This window comes from Malaclemys terrapin, chromosome 3 (assembly GCF_027887155.1).
Source record: "Malaclemys terrapin pileata isolate rMalTer1 chromosome 3, rMalTer1.hap1, whole genome shotgun sequence".
NCBI lineage: Eukaryota > Metazoa > Chordata > Testudines > Emydidae > Malaclemys > Malaclemys terrapin.
In genome coordinates this window covers 49,375,728-49,397,390 of record NC_071507.1, presented here as the reverse complement: position 1 = coordinate 49,397,390, position 21,663 = coordinate 49,375,728, and the positions used below count along the sequence as shown (strand labels likewise).

Genomic DNA, 21,663 nt, shown 5'->3' with positions numbered 1-21,663 from the left:
CAGGGTCCTGGGTGGGGACCCGGTGGAAAGGGCGGGCCTGGGTCCCCCTACCCCTCCCAGCCACCTGCTACACCTCCTCTTTCCCCCCCCCCATGCAGGGGGGGGGGGGGAGGAAGTTTGCCCAGCACAGGAATCACACAGACTCTGGCTGCTAGGTTGCACTATCCCACTAACCAGGGGGATTATATGGACTCTAGCCATTAGGCCGCACTGCTCCAATGCTGGGAGCAATTTATATGGACCACAGCCATTGGGCCACACTGCCTGGACATTTGGGGCGAGTTTCATGGACTCCAGCCACTAGGCTGCACTATCCTGCCTGCGAGGGGAGGGGGGGGGGGAAGGGAGAATATATGGACTCTGGCCACTGGGCCGCACTGCTTGGATGCTGGGAGCAATTTATACGGACTCTGGCCATTAGGGCACATAATTTTTCTGACTAAGGGGTGATTGCGTGGAGAGAGGCCATTAGGCCGAATCAGGCCACCCACAGAGAAGGAAGCACATGAACTTGGGAGTGGTGAGGTTCCGACACCCCATGCCTCCCCCGCCCCAAAGGGGCGGTGAGTTGCCAGGCCCGCCACAAACAGCTTTTTGGAGAAAGAGGTACAGCCAGAGACAGGACTGCTCTTAAACTGTAGTTAGCTCAATGTGAGCAAGAGTTGTATTTTTCTACTGAATTCACTTTCCCAAAAGGTGATTGGAGAGCAGGTCAGACAAGTGGGCGAATGATGTGGTAGAGAATTTAACATTGATAGTAAACAACTGAACTCTCCACACGAAGGCAGTTTGAGGGTGGGACTGGGAGAACACTGGGGAATTCCATTCAACACACAAACTACTACCTTTAGGCATTAGATCTTAATACATACCATTGGGCCATCTTACCTCTGAGATGTCACCAATGAGTTATGTGAATGTTATCAGGATTGGCAAGTTCAAAATGACCTCTTTTCTCTTACCTATTTGTGAAATAATTAATATTTCCCCTCCAAAGTACCCACACAACCTAAACACTAACTTTTCATTAAAAAATGCAAACATCTCAATTCTCATGAATATGATAGTAACAACATTTTCATACATGATTAAGGAAGAAAGTCAATACAATCTGATTCTAATTATTGTATAAATACTGCAAAAAGTGTTTAGTAAAAACTATATTGATACTTCTCTGAAAATAAGAACTTATTTTTTAAAGTTCTTACTATACCTGTCTACATCCCTCAAAGATGGGGAAAAAAAGGTAACAGGCAACAACAAAATATGACAGATATTGGAAAAAAAAATCAGGTTCTTAATACTGAGCACTCAAATTAAGAGCTCTACAGGGCTGTCTCTTGCTGTTCTTGCAGAGTATCACAGCAGAATCTTCCCCTGCCAACCTTCTCTACCAAGCAGCAGAAAGACCCTATGCTCTCTGAAGAAATCCAAAAATGAAACATGACACAAAAACTGTACCACCTCGTCGTCAGGGTGCTTGTGGCCAGCCCAGATAGCCACAATAGAGGTATACTGGGGAGAATATGGAAGTGGGGGCGGGAGTCACTGAAAAGAGGGGATACAAGACCAACTGAGATGTGAACGAGGAAAAGAAGTATAATTGAAGGGCAAAAATCAACAGAAAGCAAAAATGATGGGGGGAAAAAAAATTCTGAACAGAAATCAAAGACACAAAGGAAGAACAAGAAATAAGATAGGGTTTGGAGCAAGATAATGGGCTGTGAGAGTGGAAGAGACATGGGTAACATAGCTAAGGTCTGGTCTACACTGGGCGGGGGGGCGCATGTAGGAGAGGGAGAATCGATCTAAGTTACGCAACTTCAGCTACATGAATAACGCGGCTGAAGTCGACATACTTAGACCTACTCACCGCAGTGTCTTCACTGCGGTGAGTTGACTGCTGCCGCTCCCCCGTCGACTCTGCTTGCACCACTCGCAGCGCTGGAGTACAGGAGTCGATAGGAGAGTGCTCGGGTCGATTTATCATATCTAGACGCGATAAATCGACACCCCCCCCACCCCCACTGAATCGATCGCTGCCCACTGATCCGGCGGGTAGTATAGACATACCCTAAGACTAGAAAAAAAAAATCAGTAAAGGAATGTGGAAAGAAGCATTTAAAACCATCCAGAATTATTATTAAGCAGTTGTTTACAGTGCCACTGGGCAAGTGTGGCACTTCAGAGAACAAAAATGCAGTCGTTGCCCTAAGCAGCTTGCAATCTAGGTCAGATATGACATGACACAACAATCCCTTACTTCTCAGTTGCCAAGCCTTCCTGTTTCTCACCCATGTAACAGATGACAGATTTTCACTTCGAAAAATCTGGTCACCCTATGCATCCCCCAGGTCTTCAGGGTTAGGGAGTAAATCTCTGTGGTAACTAACAAGAAACACTACCAGAAAGCTGTGCTTTAGCAAGCAGCAGCAGAGGCAAAAAAGTCACCCTTAGACTTTGCTGGGAGAGGTTTTACACCCTGTAAGGCTGGAGTGTTAGGACCATTTGGAAGCTGGAGCTACTGCAGAGCGCTACAGCCCACCTAAGTGGAGTTGCAAACTGGGAGCACTTTAGACCACTTCTCTATGATCTGCACTGGTGTCCAGTAAGTTTCCACGTGGAATGCAAGATGCTAGTTTTTAACCTATAAAGCCCTAAATGGATGGTTACCTGAGAGATCATCGCTCTTCCCATGATATACCCTCACAGTTGCGATTAAAGACCAATATGTGGGATAGGCACTCACAGTAATGGATGGGCACCTAATACTGTATTGCAACATACAAACATTGTATATAATCCTAAGAACAAAGAGGAACCCAAGTGGTTTTGTTGTTGCATTATTGTTCTCGGTGTGCCCTGAATATTGGAGACAGTCACTTGAAATGAAGCAGGCAATTGGGGGTTAGATTATTATGCATGAAGGATCTGAGGTGGGCAAATAAGGGTAACAACCAATGTTGTGTGTTACAAAACAAGTGTCCCTGTTAAGTGCACAGTTCTTGGTATCTAGCAGAATTATGAATTTAAGTTCCTAGGTTTGCCTTTTGAAGGTGCTGTGCCAGTTTCCCTTGAGGACAAGCATTAAAAGATCAGATGTGGAGTGATCGTTTTGCAAAAAGCATATGCCCATGGGTGATAAAAACACACTATCTTATTTTTCTGAATAGATCATTCGAGGGCATAGCGATTGTCTGGTTTCACCCTCATAGTTACTAGGGCATTTTAGACTCAGGATTAGGTACACCAGACATTGTTATAAGCATATGAAGTAACCATGAATCTTGAAAAGGTATGTTGTGGGGGGTACTGATCATTGTCGCACTGGAGATACATTGGCAGGTTTTGCATCTGTTTTTCTTGCAGGGTCTGGCTTTGAATTGGTGCATGCTGGTCTGTGGGGAGCTTACTTCGGATGATCTTGGTGAGATTTGGGGGGAGGGGGGAAGGTTGGAAGGCCCAGAAGAGAGGGTTCAGAAAAAAAAGCTTCTGTCAAAAGGTGTTCCTCATCAAATATGGGCTGTAAATGTTCAATGATACCCTATATGGATTCAAACAAGGAGTGTGCAGTCAGTGGCTCTTTTTCCTATATTGATGCAGGTTCTCCCAACCTACTTGGAAAAAGAACGAGGAGTACTTGTGGCACCTTAGAGACTAACAAATTTATTTGGGCATAAGCTTTCGTGGGCTAAAACCCACTTAATCAGATGCATGGCGTGGAAAAAACAGTTGGAAGACACACACACACACACCACGGCTACCACTCTGAAACCTGTCACTAAATTTAGCTGTATGAAGTAAAAATCCATCAACTTCATGAAAAAACTTGAAGTACAGATACAGACAGACATCATCCTCCTTTCCAAATGCAAACAGATGGACATCATACCAAAAGGACTGAAGGTAAAAAATCCATTACAATCTACATATCACAGACACTATGCTGAGAGATTGTGCCACACACTCTCAAAGAAACTGAGGAACCACCTGATCAACATCCTATACAGCAAACAGGGAAAGATTAAAAATGAGCTCTCAAAACTGGATACTCTCATAAAAAAACAAACTTCCACGTGGCTGGACTTTACAAACACACACTTTGCTTCTCTACACAGGAAAAAGGACACTAAACTACCTAAATTACTACATGCCACAAGGAGCCACAACAGTGGTTCCCTTAACCCACCCAACAATATTGTTAATCTATACAGACTATTTGAACCAGGAATCTTCCTCTGTTAATTGTGGTGTGGGATTTTCTGAGAGTTCTATATAGTAAATGGTGTCCGAGAGTTGTCTGTTGGCCTCATTGACATAGTCATCACAATTAAGGACTATGATAGCACCCCCTTTGTCTGCTGGTTGGATTTCAGGGACTGTATAGATATCCTCTCGGTAGTAGAGAGATTGTGGTGGATGTAAAGTTTGTTGAGGATTTCAGTCAATTTTTTTCCTGACGCAATCAACGTAATGATCTACTGTATGGTTTTGTCCTCTGAGGGGTGTCCAGTCAGATTATTATTTCTTATGACAGTCAGTGGGGACACTGGGGTTAGTGTAGTCTTTGCTGTGAAAGAATTCCTTAATGCAGAGTTGGAAGAATTCTTCTAGTTCATGTTAGTATGTTATCATATTCTATGCTGGGGTAGAAGTTCACACCATTGGAGAGTACAGAAACTTCCATTCTGATTAGAAGTAGTTTTTGATGATAGTGGGATATTGTGTAGTGTCCATGTGGTAGGGCATTTGTCTTGGTTTCTCCCGGAGGTTGTGTTCCATTGGTTGTGAAATTGTTGTACAGTGAAACCCCGCTATACCGCGATGTTTGGGGTCCAAAATATTACATCGGACTAAATGCGGGGTCACGGTATAGCAGGGTTTCAAGCCCGTCAGCGGTCCCCGCATCAATGTGCGCCACCTAGTGCCCCTAGTGCCTAGTGCCCAGCAGGGGAGAGAAGCTGCAGCACCGCGCCTGCCGGGGACAGAGAGCTCCAGGGCTGCGGGCGCCGGTGCTCTCTGTCCCAGGCAGGCGCAGGGCCGCAGCTCCTCTCCGGCTTGCAGAGAAGCTGTGGCCTCGCGCCCGCCAAGGACAGAGAGCTCCAGGGCTGCAGGCACCGGTGTTCTCTGTCCCGGGCAGGCGCGGGGCCGCGGCTCCTCTCTCGCTTGCAGAGAAGCCGCGGCCCTGCGCCTGCTGGGGACAGAGAGCTCCAGATTCCTCCCTGCCCATGGTTCCACCCCTTTCTGCTCCTTCCCTGGGGTGCCACTCAAGGTCCCCCCATTCCAGCCCCCACAACTGCAGCTCCTCAACCCGTTTGCTACTTTATGTCCTCCCCACCCCCCACTGCGGCCCCAAGACTGGAGATGCCCTGTCCCCCCGTCACAGCCTGAGGCCGCAGTGGGGAGTGAGTGCCCCCCCACTCCCCCAAGCTGCGAGGCTGCCTCCCGGGGCCGCAGTGGGGAGGGGGTCCCAGTGCTCAGGCTTCCCCCACCACCTCCCGCGCTTCTGCCGGGGATGGGTTAGAGAGCTGGGGGCTTCCCCTGCCTCCTCCCCACCTTCTGCTGGGGAAACCGTCAGGGAGGCGCGGGGGGCCCCCAGTTGACCACTGCCCCTGGGTGCTTCGGCGGCGCTCTGGCCGCCTTTTTTTTTTTTTGCTTGGGGCAGCCAGAGCTACCTTATGACTGCATTACATCCAAATTCGCGTTATCGTGAGGTGCGTTATGCCGGGGTTTCCCTGTACTTGGTTCCATGTTTTATTTTTGCATTGGATGGCTATCAAGCTTTTTTTTTTTTGGTTTGGGTTTCCTGCATGATCTTCTAGGTAGGATTCCCAATGTGTTTCTGTAAACAACTTGTTAAAATTCAACAATTTTTATGTTGAGAAATTTTCCAGCTCTAAATATTTTTTATAAATTCCTTATGAGCCATTATTATTAGCAGCATGAACCTTTTAATAAGTCATGTAAAACATAGGGTGTTTTTTTTTTTTTTTTTTTTTTTTTTTAAAGAAAATCATTTATAAAACTACACAGAGTGCTCTATGAAACAAGGGTTTATGCTGGTTAGTTAGAATTTCTGTATCCGAATAGAATATTTTATGTCACACATGGTTAGACACATGCACATCTCTCTCAAACAGTCATTTGACTGACAGTCTGGAGAATGCAGTTTTATTGAACGCCACGTGTAATTATTTGGATAAAAATATATGTAAGCTAAAAATGAATTTATAAATACCAAACAACAAGATAATCAATAGGAAGTGTGTGGAAAAACCACTGTCTGGTTCTTAATTTGGGCTCAGGATTTACATTTCATAGAGACTGTAGTCTTGCTACAGTAAGGGTGGAACTAGCTTTTTGTTATAAACCCAAATGTGGAAACCTTTTCCGGTTCGACATTTTATAAGTAAGGGTAAGTGTAAGATACGGTCACCAATGAAACCACCACCATAGTTGGGGACTCAGTTAAAACAAAATAATTCCCTGATAATGTTTAACAGTTTGCTCTTACCATAGGAATGAACTACATTTTAACTGTGTCACTTGCTGAAGTAAAAGGGTATTGCACTGTTCAAGAACACTGTTACTATGCAGTCTGGTCCTTTTTATCTTGCAAGAGAAAACTGTTTTAACTGTGAAACAGGATAACTATGTTGTATCCAACTAGTCAGATGTAGCAGTACTTAGTGTTGATTTGAGCTAAAAGAAAAGGCATCTTCAGATTATACGGAAAACAATCTTTCCTTCTTCCAATAGGAGTGCACTCTGTCCCGATTTTTAATACAGTTTTAAATAAGAGATTAAATAGCATGCAATCAGTTGAGACTACCCTAACTCCTTAGGAACAATTCACCTGTGTGTCAGAAATGTTACATTGCCTTAGGATATAGCAAACATGGCCCCAATCCCACAAAGATTTATGGATGTCCTTAACTTTATGCCCTCTGAGCACTTACAGGGCACATGGACTACTTACAGGGGCACATGCTTAACTTGGTGCCAAGTCTTTTCAAGATCAGAGCTTAAGTTACAAATACCCCATAGTATTACATTCCTGAGTTGATGTTCTCACCTAATTTAATCTTTGAGATTTAATTTTCTCACCATCCATGAGCTCAGACTATCCTGAGTTTAACACTAAAATATTTGAGACTCTGAAAGTTAAATCTTTCTAAGACCATATTTTCAGTCAAAAGCAACATTCACCAACTGAGAAATACATGATACACATCCTAAGTCTTTAAATCATCAGAGTGGACTCATTCATTGATAACAGCTTTTTTGGATACTGTCATTCATATTGAAGTATACTGTATTGCACAAAGTTTCACAGCCATTTAAAGTCAAACTATGTACAGTAAGCTATGGCAACTATACTCTTGTGACACAGTTAGAGTGAAGAGAAGTGCCAAGGTCAAGGAACAAGCATTAACAAATATAAGAAGCAGAACTGGATTATTTTATTAGCAAGAGAAGATCAGAAAAAGTCTCAGGGACACAGAAAAAATATTACAGATAAGTGACAGTGGGAATAGGACCTACTGTCCATGAAAGCAAGAAAGGAGGGCTGGGGGGAATCTCTTGAGAAAATTAAAGATGAAATTGAGGTTGAAAAGGAGAAGTAGAGTAGTAAAGAAATTACAGTTACAGGTAAGGAGAGGTCAAAACAAAATGAAACACTTATTCAAAGATACAGAAATTGCCATTACTCTCTCTTCAGTTCTTGGAGGGCTGACATAAACACAACTTCCAACCTGCAGCCTTCTAACCGTCCCATCCAGCAAACCATCAAGGTGGTTCACTGGATGAGACTCTCAGTATCACAAACTACAGATGTTTCACTGACTCCAAACTTATGGGGGACAGTGAGGGCATGAGGGGGAAGCATTTTTGGAGCACTAGAGGGAGAAGCTATTTTCAAGATCATTACCCTGACCTTCCCTGTGTTCGTGGGGACATGGGACATTTTCTAATATGCCTTCACTTTTCTGGAGTAAACGTCCCAGATTTTTTTGAGCATCCATTTCCCCCAAATTGTTAGAATCCACTTAACCATCACCTTGAAGTGTAAGTGAATCTGCCAATCATGAGCTGTTCCTGAAGAATAAGGATTATTTTAAATAGAATGGAGGAAATTCAAAGGATGACTTTTCTTCATCTTGTGCAGAATTTCTTCTAGAGTACCTGGAGAATTGCTAATTATGAAAGGAATACATGTACTGTAAAATTTGTAATCCTTTGTAAATTGAAGACCTCTATGCTCTCTTCTGGGAATGCCTGAAGATGTCAGAACTCACAGGTGAGAAACAACTGAAGATGCTAAAGGTCAAGTGCTCTTTATAGATGAGTTTTTGAAAAACTCACTAGTTCATGTGAGTATTTTTCCAAGAGCCATACATGTAGCTGTAATATATACTCTAAAATCTTCTGTTCCGTCATAATTCTTCCTCAAGGTATCAGATAACTCTTTATATCAGGTTTCAGAGTGGTAGCCGTGTTAGTCTGTATCAGCAAAAACAAGGAGGAGTCCTTGTGGCACCTTAGAGACTAACAAATTTATTTGTGCATAAGCTTTCGCAGGCTAGAACCCACTTCATCAGATGCATGAAGTGAAAAATACAGGAGCAGCTATAAATACATGAAAGGATGGGGGTTGCTTTACCAAGTGTGAGGTCAGTCTAATGAGATAAATCAACAGAAGTTCCCTCTATGAAGAAACTTTTAGCTAAGAAAGTTACAGTTAATATACTACCTTACAGAAACAGAACAATATGCTCTCTCTCAACAAACAACTTCTGGAAGTGTTTAATCTCAGTTCATGCAGAGGAATTCTCATTATGTATTTATTATATCACCCAGTACAGAACAAAATGTGATTAACTTACTTTACACTGATTAAGGAAAAAACATTCTCGTCATATGGCTGAGCATTTAAAATTGTAATAGTCTACAGTCTAATGGTCTCTTTTCACCAATAGGTTCAAAACATTCTGTAAAGTGTTTCTTTGGTCTCTTCATCAGAACTTTCTGAGTCAGATTATTTCCCTCTTAAAATGCTATTTAGGATGCACACACACAGCTATCACTTGCCTGACAAAGAAAAGATAATAACTATGTAACCCTGGTAAAGACACTGAGTATTTTGTACAATTTGGTTCACATAGTTAACGAACAAAAAAATTGGAGATAGAAGAGGGAAGGATGGAAAACATAAAGTTAGGATAGATGACCAAAGAGGAGACAAAGGATTTTAGAAAATACAGTTTAGAGAGAGAGAGACAGACAGACATAGACAGACAAAATGGAGTATTACTTAACAGTTTGCAGGACTAGCATTTGGAAGGGGGCATAGGTGCCAACTCCGTGGGTGCTCCGGGGCTGGAGCACCCATGGGGAAAAATTAGTGGGTGCTCTGCACCCACCGGTAGCCAAGCTCCACCCTCCCCCGGGTGCCCCGCCTCCTCCCCAGAGCGTGTTACGTCCCTGCTCCTCCACCTACCTTCCAGCGCTTCCTGCCTTGCCGCCGCCAAAAAGCTGTTTGGCGGCGTGCTTGGAGGGAGAGGGAGGAGCAGGAACGTGGTACGCTCAGGGTAGAAGGCAGGGATTTGGGGAAGGAGTCAGAATAGGGGCAGCAGGGAAGGGGCGGAGTTGAGACTGGGACTTTGGGGAAGGGGTTGGAATGGGGGCGGGGGGCGATCGAGCACCCACTAGTGGGAGCAAAAGTCGGCGCCTATCGAAGAGGGTAACTTATAGTAGCACCATAATGAGCAGAAGTAATGTGTGTCTCAAGATGATAGATATTAGAAAGCATGTAATAATAAATCTATTCAAATGAATCAGCTGACGTGGTGGTTGAGATCCTATCACCATGTTTCAAATAGATTATATAAGCAAGGCCTGCTTAGTTTACCATTCAATAAAACCACAGTTGCCTTGTTTCCACTCTTTTTACAATGGAATAAGTGGTTTTTCCTCTCACCTGTCTATAATCAGCCATCTTTAGCAGAGGCACAGTGCTAACTTCACAGTAAATATTACAAAAAGACTTTTTTTTTTTTTTAGGATTTTACAGTGAGAATCCTAATGTGCAAGTTATCTCACTGTAGGAGATTTTGTTATTTACTGAGCAAACAGAAAGCAGAGAGAAGTCCTTAGTATGAAGCTCTGCGCACACACACGCTTCTGGCACCACAAAGAGGTGGTTCTAAGAGTACTACTTCTCCCTCTATCATCCATCCAAGAAGGAGACAAGATCAAAGAGCATAGCAGAGCACCTGAGCCTCATGTAGAGAGCACTTCCCAAAGAGACTACTGCCAAACAGACCAAAGCATGCATAATCACATTTTGAACATCTACACAACCCACTGTGAATGCTGGTTCATTATAGCTTTTCAACTGGTTGGATTTGATATGAACGCAGAGCAGACTGATTTAAATCAAAGCAATATTCTCTCTCTGTCTGCAAAAGAGGTTACTGCTGTAAAAACCTGGCTTAGCACTTCAACAAATTCTGGTTCCAGGCACTCAGTCAACAGTTCAGTGGCTTAACTTTCTTTAAAACTTTGCAGCAAACATATACTGCTTAGTACTAACGTTTTTAATTTAAATTTTAATAGATTACAGTAAGTTTAGGCCTTAGCACAGGTGTCATCCTTTTCAAATTTACTTTTAAATCTATTTTTAAAACAAAAAAAATTTTAATTAAGAAAGTCAATTTAAATACAAAAAAAATATTTTTAAAATATCATTGATTTTTATCCCCTCTGCTTGGGAATACCACATTTGTTTTATTTATTTGTTTTTCCCCTTTCCCAATTCAACCCCTGAAATTACATGATGAATATTGAATCTTAGACTGCTTACAGTTTAGAGCTCAATACCTCAGGACCCAGCAAAGCTAGAAACAGGAGACGGTTATTTTTGGACTGGATACAGCTCTTTCCCTTAACAGGTCCAGAGTTATTGGATCTTACAAGTCCAACCTTAAATATGGAAAAATATTTTGTATTATTAAAAGTTTAAAATTAGTTATAATCTTTTCTCCCTCTAAGCCTTGAAAACTGGACTCCCAGGAACTAAGGCAGCATCATTTTACATGGGGGAAATGTAACATGCTGTAATACCAACAGAAGTGTTTAAAGACAAGTACATTTTTAAAAAACTGTCTCTATATGACATACAGTGAATTCACAACGGTGTTGTGTGGCATAAAGTTTTTATTGGTGCTGGTATTGGCACTCATGAGTAACAATGTCACCTAAACTCAAGCCAATAAAACCACAATATTCACTGCCATGCAGTCCTCATTATGTTCTGTATGCACAAATACATATTTGTGTGTGCTTTTCAGAAGCAGTCCATTTCATTCACTACTGATATGCAATCACTGTTGGGGGAGGAACAATGGAAGCTGTTCAAACAACGCAAGGACATCATAAAATAACAGTTTAAGTGACAAAATTAAGAACATGAGTAATTACATTCTGTAAGCCTAAATTTGTTTGAATTATCTCAACAGTATTTTTAATGTATTCATCGGGGTTACAAAAAATAGTAAATAGTTATTTTGCTATTAAAATATATCTATTTCTTATGCCATCTTCAAGTTTTAAGTTATTACTTTAAATTATGGCGTTTTTTGTAGTTAAGATATTGGATGGGAATTCAGGAGATGTGGGTTTAATTTCCAGCTCTGCCACAGACTTCTTGTGTGACCATGAGCAAGTCACAAACCCTCTATGCATGTGTTCCCTCTCAGTTGTTTGTATGTTGTATCCCTTTTTCACCCTTTGTATGCCTGCTCTGTTTACATCTTGATCCTATAAACACTTATGCATGATCTTAACTCTAAGCATGAATAGTCCCAATTAATTAAATGGGACAGCTCATGTGCCTAGAATTCAGCTGTGTTAAGTGTTTGCAGGCCTGGTGCTTAAACTGTAAGCTCTTCAGGACATGGACATTATTACTATGTTTTTGTATGGTGCCTCATATAATGGTCCAGTCTCTGTTGGGCTTCTACTGTAATAATAGATAAGAATTTGTCACCACTATTAACATCTCTTACTCTTGCAAAACAGAACCACAAGATCTTAGGTGGTGACAGATGTTCCACTATATGTACTGCATGAATTCTTAGTACCAGAGTTGAAATAAGGTCCTTTCTTATAACACTAGTTTCATATCTACAGTCTTATTAGTTTAAAAGACCAGTGTAGAAAGAAATATTATTTTAGGTTCATTTCTATGGATTAACTGGAACATATTACATTATTTTAACGTTATTTTAAGTTTGAATGCTACTTTCTCTTTTCATTAACATCCTTCATTTTGTAACTCTCACAAATAGCATACAAAGAAAATATAGAACAGAAGTGGATTCTGCAATACCACTCAACCACCTAAGCAGAAAATGCTGTTGACAGTTCTGTATTGATCAGTATTGGTATTTGTCCGCACTTATGAGTAAATTAAATATGCTTGCGTAATAAGCTTTCTACAGTATTTCAATCAACATTATCAATCTTAAGATTTCCCATATGAAGTACTATGAAATTATTTATTATTCATTCATTTAGTGGGTTAAATAGATACCTGAAGATTTTCAGAGAGACTTCCCATACTATTCAGGCAGACTTTTTTTTAATTCAAGTTATATCTCAAACTTATACTACTTGCTTTTTGAAAAAGTTTGTTTAGGGTTTTGTATACATCTTTACTGAAGACAGTGAAAATAACTAGAAATTTACCACAACAGAAGTGAAACTTTTTGGTCCTCACACATTACCACAGCACTGCAAAGCTGGAGTTCTAAACAGTGCAGGGAACACTTAGATGTAAACATAAATGTTTCCACTTACATAATAAAACTGATTTGTTTTGAATTTATAAAATAACTCAAATCTCAACCATTTTTCACACAAAGGGCTTTGTTCCTGACTAGTACTGAGGAATTACCAATCCTGTTGACTTCAATACGAGTTTAGAGTGGTCAACACTCCGGAACAGAGTGGAAGTTTTAAAACTGAACAAAAGCAAGCCATAACACTCGAAAGCTGGTAAAGAAAATGTATTTACTTCAACAAAAATATTAATCTGTTCTATTATCTACTGCTTCTCACAATCACAATGATACAAGCGCACATCAAACTAAAGGCAAATCATCAGTCTTGATAGGACAAATAATTTTAGAACACTGTATATCACTGTAGGATTTACAAGCTGATGCATAGAAAATCTACTCAATATTTTACGTGTAAACAGCCTTCTATTGATTTGCCACTATAGTATGAACCATGCCATTCCTACTTGATTGTGTCTGGTTCATTGCCTTAAAGGTTAATTGTAGCCCGGCTGATTTTAACTGGGCAGAAGCCTATTACAATGAATGTGAACATGTGTCCTTTGACAAAAGTAAATATTTTCTTTTAAAGTTTGCACACACAAAACCCTAAGACTCATCTAAAAGAAAAAAAATTCCTCATCTGTCCTCTCAGCTTCACAAGGATGCAAAATTAATCTACATATGACATATACCTTTCAATTAAGCAACCTCAGAATTATTTTACAGAATTATTTTACATTTACTGCATATGTTTGGTCATATTTATGTAAATTAAGTTGAAAATAGCAGGTCAGGAAACCTGCCTTGCAAAAAGTCCTATTTTAACAATTTACAGTTTCTTACCTTGGTTTCCCTGGGATACCTGCCAAAATTCTGCCTAATGGGCAATATCCTATCCCATTACAAAACTCAAAACTGACCTTGAGATAGCAAAAAGGTCTTCTAAATACTGAGACTAATTATCTAGCCTGAGAAGACATCACACAGTATTATTCTTCATGGCATTTAATTACAGGAAAACCACCTACAGTTAAAATTGAAAGTTTTACTTTAACATTGGACTGAGAGACTACCAAAAAAGTTCATTTACAAACTCAGGAAGTGAAAACAACGCTATACATTTACTGTATCTAGCAGTAAACTTTTTTGGGGAGAAGGAAGATATGGAGAAAAGAATCAAAATTGATTCTGTAGTTAAAATTGAAGAAAAACTATTAAGCTATTTTATAGCATGTACTTCAAACTTCCACTATAGTGAAGGTTATAGAATAGTTTCCATTTTAAACCTCTTGTTTTCACATGCCCATAACATTCCAAAACATTCACCTTTTGCTCTGAATCTTTTCATGCTTTGCCACTGCCCAAAAGTGTATATTATATAGAGCAGAAGACACCAGAGCAATTTTAAGAGAGTTTTAGCAAAATCCCTCCAGTGATTCTGAAATTGTGGAGAACAAAAACAAAAAATCTGTACTGTTAAATTATAGACACACATTTTTAAAAATGGCTAAAGGATAAGGGCCAGAGTTTGAAACTTGGCATTGGCTGCATTGAGGAGCAGTGTTTTTTGGTGAAGGGAGATGGAGGAAATACATGCTATGAATTGAAAGATCACTTCTGAACATTGCCAAAGAAACCACACTCTCTTTGGGACACCATGACACATTCTACCTGCTTGCCCTGATCACCAAACTACTGTCCCAGCAGTAACTTAAATCCGCATGAAGGATATTTTGGGGATTTGTTTGCACTTGGAAAATTGGAGGGGAGAGCGAGGAATTGTGCTTGCACCAGTGAAGCTCCTTCAGTATTACCAGTGGTGGAAACTGTAGCGAAAACCAGGCTTACACATTTTCACTCTAATTGAACAGCTCTCAGAGAGGTCAGTAGTAAAATCGCTTTTGCCCTGTCCACACAATAGCTTCTGCTTGCAGACATCAACCAATGCAAAACACAAAAACAAAACAAAAAAACCACTTCTAACTTCTTATAGCATAAACACTCCCTTAAGTTTTACTGAAACTTCAAACTCTTCAAAAAGACAACTTCCTTAATTTCAGGGCCAGAAAAAAAAATCATAAATGCAAATACAAACAGATCAGTCTAATTTTGCCAGATTTTACAAATGCTGTATTTTCATTTAAAGGGAACGTTAAAGCTCAATCTTTTCTGTTTTCTATCACGATTAAAAACGTATAGAAAACTGACTCCATCCAAACAGCAGCAGCCCAGGGAGGAACTTAACACTTGGCTGTGAATGGGTTAACTTCTAATAATTTAACCATTTCAAGGCTCCCGATTTATTCTTTGAAAAGGCAAATTAGTTTTCCCCTTTTTAAAAAAAAGACAAAAAGGTATTAAATTCAAAAAGCTGCATTCATGCAAATTAGGTCTGCAGAATTAAAATCACAATGTAAGAAAAAGTGAAGGTCTCAACAGCAATGATAATTTGGCAACATTGCACATATTTAGTATTTTTCTTGTTTTTCTGGTTAAATGTGTAACCAATTAGGATTGGTTGTAAAATTACAATTTTCAGGATGTGGAACACAAGCAAATTAATGTTACTGTTACATATGAACCTTAAAACCCACAGAGTCAGGAAATAAAGCTCAAGTCATGTATGGAGATTTTTTTCAACTTGCTTTGCTGTAAACATTTTCTTCTACTTAATAAGAAATCAAAATATGGTTTGACACAAGAATTGCCTGAAAAAACATGAACTCAAGAACAGAATTATGAGATGAATTCCTTTAACAGAGAGGTCAGAAATTAAACATTTATTCCATATGTCCCATTAGTAGCCATATACATTTTAAATTAAAAGTTAAATTCAAACTGGTTGACAGTTTTGTAAAAAACAAAGATGCTGACCTACATTTAAAAAGGTATTACACATTTCATCTATATTCTTCTTCTACAATACTATGTTTGGACAACTGGTTTTTCCCCAGAGCATGAAAACCCACTCTGTAGATGCAATAATACTGTACAACTTTGACAGAAGCAAAAATCATCTCCAACGGAAGGATATGACAACATTTTATGTTCCCACCACCTAAGCCATGTACAACCTAGTGGCACACTTACATACAGAGAAAAATAATCTGACATGGAGATGATATGGCCAATATTCACACCACTCCATCAAATTGTTTAGAAAAAAAGATGCAGCGTACTTTTGAACCTGCAAGGTTCAGAAACCAGGCCATGCTGTTGCTTAAGGCACTGAAAGAAAGAATTCTTGTCAGGATATTTTCTCCCACGACCCCTCTCCCCAAACCAAAACCATATGTTCTTATCATGTAAAGCAAATCCAGGCAATACAAATATTCTAACTATAGCATAGTTAATACTACCCCAATTAACCCATCCCATGCTGTCCCCTTATCTCCCTCAAGCCCACTTTACAGTTTTATCCTTCTCCTCAGGAGAATTTCAGTTCCCATGGTGCAAAATAGCCAGACTTCATGTTAGTACTTTTGTCCGGGTTGCTGCAGTTAATTGACTAACCTGCTTATTCCCTGCTAGCCATTTGTACGAGGTGGTCCAATTAACCCCCAAAGAGAAATTAAAACTCAGGGCATTATCGGTATACAATAGGTTAATAACCTTATCTTCATGAAACAGAAAATAGTAAGTCATGGTGGGGGGGGGGGTCATAATATTGTCACATTGCACATACACTGTTGTACAGGTGGCCTTTGAGTATACTTTTCCTGCCACACAATCTTTTCCAATCCAATAATACAAACACAAATTTTCCCATCATAGTATACTTCAAGCTACATACTCTACTCTTGAGGGCATTCTGCGCCAAAAACTTTAAAACTCTGCACACAATATTTTAAAATTCTGCAAATTTTATTTGCCAAATGACTGTGGAAGCTCCAGCATGGTACTGGGGAGTACAGGCCACTGGCTGCACAGAGGCTGGAGATCACTGTGCAGCTCCCCTCCCCCCTCCCCACGGACACGGACTCAGCGTGAGGCTGCACCCAACCCTCACACCGCACAAGGACCCGGCCTGCCCCAGAAACACCCCAGGGTCCTGCCCTTCTGTATGGGCAGGCAGGCTCAGCAAGGCAGGATCCAACTTTGGAGGGGCTTAATGTGGGGGGAGCCAGGTGTGGGTTGAGAGGGTTCTGTGTGGGGCAATCTGGGTGTAGGTGGCTCAGTGGGGGATCCGGGCATGGGGGTGTGGGGGAATCTGGATGCACAGGGGTTTTTGGGTGGTTCTGGGTGCAACGACAATGGAACGCTGCAGGGGGGTCCAGGTGAAGGTGGTTGGGGCTCAGCGGCGGGGTGGGGATTAGGTGTGGGGGATAGAGCTTGGCAGGGGGGTCTGGTTGTGGGGAGCTCAGTGGGGGGGTTCAGATGCTGGGGGAGTGGGGCTCAGTGCAGTGGAGATCCATTGTAGCTGGCCGGCGCTCAGTGGGGTGGGGATCTGGTTGCACAAGGCTCATCAGGGAGGTGCAGGGGGAATGGGGTTCTTCGGGGGGGGGGGGGGGGTTGAGGCTCAGTGGGAAGGTCTGGATGCACAGGGGGTGGGCGGATATGGGAGCAGCTCCCTGTACAGGAATCCCTCCCCCTGCAGCTGAGGAGCAATGGGTGCAGGAAGCAGGGGCGGGGTGGTTTGCAGAGCTTCCTGCTGCTGGGAGAGAAATCTGGGGGTGGGTCTGACCTGGCCCTGGATGCTGTGCAGGGGAAGAGGAAGTCCTGTCCTCCCCAGCCCCGCCGGGACTAGAAGCTGAGACCGGCGCAGGGAAGGAGCCAACAGCCGGGTCTTCCCCAGTCCTGCCTCTTGCCCCACAGTGATTTACCTCTCTGCCAGCTACCCTGGGAACCCGAAACATACTGCTGGGGAGGGTCACATGACTGTTCTTGGGGCTTCCCTTTGCTTCCCTGCCAGAAAGTCATTTTTCTACAGGAAAGCAAAGAACTATGCAGGGGACAAATTCTGTGCATGTGCAGTTGCACAGCATTCCCCCAGGAGTAATACTCAAGCCTTCACTGTCATCAAAAAGGCATCCCACCCACCTCTCCAACTACCGTGTTCTCTCATTCAGCCGCCAAGCTTTAGGGGAATCTATCAAAATTCATAAAGCCACTTTCTTCTCCTCTATATCTCTTCTTAAAACACCTCTCTGCAATCAACCTACCATTAGGTCTGCAATTTTTTCCACCTGGCATTAGTTAGACAAGGGGCAAGCTGCAACTTCTATTTTTCTTCTCAACTCTGTTAATTTTCTTATCTCATCCTTCCACCCCACCCCATCCCCACATGATTTTATGCACTTGTTACATGCTGCTTGACACCTACAATGCAAGCTCTCTCGGGCAGGGACTGATATCTTTGTTATTTGTCTCTTTAGTACACTGCACAATGGGGCCCTGATCCTTGGTTGCATTTCCTAGGTGCTACCATAACACAAAAAACACTAAAAAGATCCAAAAAAGTTCAGCTGAAGTTGACTATGGAATTCCAAAGAGTTCCCAGACTGGGAGGCTAAGTGGCCTTTATGTCAGGAAGATAGCTAAAGCCATTACTACCTTTACCAAAGCAAGCAAGAAAAGCCTAACCTCCACCATCAACCAACATTGTCTTCTGCAGGACAAAGAGAACCAACAGACCTGGAACTTTACAATAAATAAGGAATGGTATTTATAATTACAAACTTATTTCTCCTCTTTTGCCTTTACCTCAACTAAACCATTTTCCAACTATACCACGTGATGTGACATGACATGAAGGGGCTCACTTCTCTTTTGACATCTGTTACAGATCGGATAGATTAATTATAGTCATGTATATTTTTACACTTGGGCTACAGCTAGTATGGCTTGTTATGCCAGTTAAGTTTTACTGAATTATGTACATTAAAATATTCAGATACAGAACAATTAAGTTATGCTAATTTATGTAACCACATGATCTTATTCCTGTTACCTTTGTCCTCCCTTTTCTAGTGCCTGTTTCTTATTTCATATTAGACTGAACTCTTTGGAATAGGCACTATAGCTGCCTATGTGTTTATACACTGCAAAGCACAATGAGGCCCAAATCTTAGTTAGGGACTTTGTATACTACTGCAATATAAATAAAAATATATCTTGTTCCCTCTCACATCCCCTCCAGTTTCCTAATAACCATATTTGCCCACTAGAAACAGTATGTCTAGACATAAGGCCAGATCTTGTCTATTGTCTCCATTCTTCCTCCTACCCCTTCCATTACTTTCCTAATAACTATTAATGATAGACACTTTCTAGACATATTTGTTTTAGGTTTGCATCCCTCTATTCCGTACTCCGACAAAAAAAGTTTCATATCTCGTATACTACCACTGTGTATATCTATAAAATGTCACCACTGGAAAGGAACATAAAAGATATGCATATACATAAAGTCAAATATTTTAAAACTTCTCATTTACCCTGCTCTCCCACATAACAAGCTTAACATTGAAAATATCCACCCCCTTTATGGTGGCCAGTATTATTTTAGGCCTCTGCTCTGTAAGTAGGACCCTACCAAATTCACAGTCCATTATGGTCAATTTCACAGCCACAGGATTTGAAAATTGGTAAATTTCACATTTTCAGCTGTTTAGATCTGAAATGTCACAGTGTTGTAACTGTGGTGGTCCTGACACAAAAGGGGATTGTGGGGAGGGTCGTGAAATTGGTAGGGCCCTATCTGTAAGGCACCACTTCGGTGGCAGAGCAAGGAGGAAAGGGTCATGGGATGTTTAAGAAGAGCACAAATGGAGACACAGCTAAGTAGCCCAGTGGAGTACTAGTCAAGGGGATACAGCCTCTCAGAGGAACAAGATGCATCAGAGGAAGTACAGTAAGGGGAATGCAAAGAATATCCCATCCCCAAAGGGCTACAGAGTGAGAGCAGCTCAACCTAAGGGACGCAAGATGGGGTAGCATGCCCAGCCCAGGCAGAAAGAGCATAAAAGGTTTCCTGCCTCTGGTGTATGGAGGGGCTAGAGAATATAGAAAAGATGCAAACCAGCTTCTCTTGAGAGGAAACGTGCAGCTAGGCCAAGCCTGAGGGCTGGTCTACACTAGAAGCCCTACATCAGTGCAGCTGTGCCGATGTAGCATGTCTGGTGAAGACGCTCTATGCTGACAGGAGAGCTCTCTTCCGTCAGCATAATTAGTCCACCTCCCTAAGAGACAGAAGCTATGTCGGCGGGAGAACGTCTCCCACCAACACAACGGCAGTGTGGACAGCGCTTCGGTCGCTGTAACTTGCGTCGCTCGGAGAGGGAGAGGGGGATTCTTTTCCGCATCCCAGAGCGACGCAAGTTAGATTGACTTAGTGTAGATCTGCCCTGAGTGAAGGACATAACCAAACCTGATTGCCGGTGTGGGGAGATGCAGACTCTACCCGACTATCCTTATGCACAAGGATAGTCCAAACCAACCTGAACAGATAATGCATAAGAGTAACTGTCCAGCTTGGGTATGTCAGAGGTGGTTGCCTAGCCTAGGGGGTGGGTGTAAGATGGGAGAGAGGAGCTCAGTCTGGCTCAGAGGTGTGGGCAGGGTGGGAGGAAAGGGGGCACATGGGAGGGGACCTGGCTCACGCAGAGAATGCAGGAGGGAGGGAGAAGCCCAGGCAGAGAGTGGTGCCTGGCCTAGGGGCCAAGAGGAGCCGGAGGACTAGGCGAGCCGGGCCAGCACGGCCCAGGGAGGAAGGGCAGAAGAAGGGTGCCTGGCCCGCCCGGAACGTGCATACGGGCAGCAGCCCAGCTGGGCTTGCAGGGAGGCGGCGGCCTACACGGGCGCTGTTACCTGGGCTGGGCGAGCCCGGAGAAGGAGGCCGGGGCGGGGGTGCCCGGCGGGGGGCAGCGCGGGAGCCGGAGGAGGCTCGCGCGCCCGGGGGCTGCCGGAGGGGAGCGCAGCGCGCCCAGGGGCCCGGCCCGCCCGGACTCACGTTCTCCGTGTCCCGCTCGTTCACGGTGGGCAGCGGCGTCCGCGTGGACATCTTGCGGGCGGGCGGGCCCCGCGCCGGGGACGGGCCGCCCGGGACTCCTAGGCCGCGGCGGTGCGGGGGCTGCGGGGAGACCGGCTTCCCCAGCGGGAGGGGACCCGGAGACGTGCCGCGGCGCCGGCCCCGCTAGGTTCCCGGGGCCATGGCCTCCTGCGCGCCCGGGCCGGGATCGGGGCAGCCCGACCGGCTGCGCCTCCTCCTGCTGCCGCTGCCCGCCCAGGTGAGTGGCCGGCAGCGCAGGGGAGCCGGAGCTGCCTCCTCACAGCATCCGGCGACGGCGGCTCCTCCCCCCGCGGCTCTGCCCCTCCCAGCCCGCGCCGCGCCGCGCCGCGGGGCCCGGCCCGGCCCAAGGCACCGGCTCGCTCGATCCGGCCGCCGCTGCTTTTGCGGAGAGAGAAGCCAGCGGCTGCTTCCAGCGCGGGCGGGCGCAGCAAACAGGGGCGCCTCAGCAGCGCCGGGTGGGCGGGCGCAGAACAGCGCTGATGGCAGGGCGGGGGCCGCGCTCCCTCAGTCTTTGCAGGGCCCCTGCCCGGGGCGGCCGCTCGGGGTCCCGCCTGGGCCGAGCCGTGGCAGCGCTTCGGCAGACGGGCCTTGCGCTCCCGGGCCAGCGGGGGGAGTTCGGGGTTGGGAGCGGAGGGGTTAATTCTCTCTCTCCTCTCCCCCGATCCGAAGGGGGCCGTTCACACCCGGGGGCAGAGCCGAGGTTCGGGTGCTGGGGGAGCTGGCAAGGCCCTGGGGGTCGGATAAGCGGAGTTGGGAGTGACTCAGGGCCCGCACGGGTAATCGCTGGTTCGGATAATCAGGAGT

At 43.7% G+C, this 21,663-nt stretch overlaps 1 protein-coding gene across 5 annotated transcripts in view; it reads right to left on the bottom strand.

The window, feature by feature from the left end:
- Nucleotides 1-21,147, bottom strand: part of MARK1 (microtubule affinity regulating kinase 1) — a 110,066-nt gene extending 88,919 nt beyond the window's left edge. For 3 of the 5 annotated variants that reach the window (XM_054021839.1, XM_054021840.1, XM_054021844.1), the window contains exon 1: nt 20,800-21,147. In XM_054021839.1, the coding sequence (XP_053877814.1) occupies nt 20,800-20,850 (51 nt within the window). In that variant the 5' untranslated portion in view covers nt 20,851-21,147. The remainder of the gene's footprint in view (nt 1-20,799) is intronic. The other 2 variants (XM_054021841.1, XM_054021843.1) reach the window with 1 other exon arrangement.
- Nucleotides 21,148-21,663: the final 516 nt, after the last annotated feature.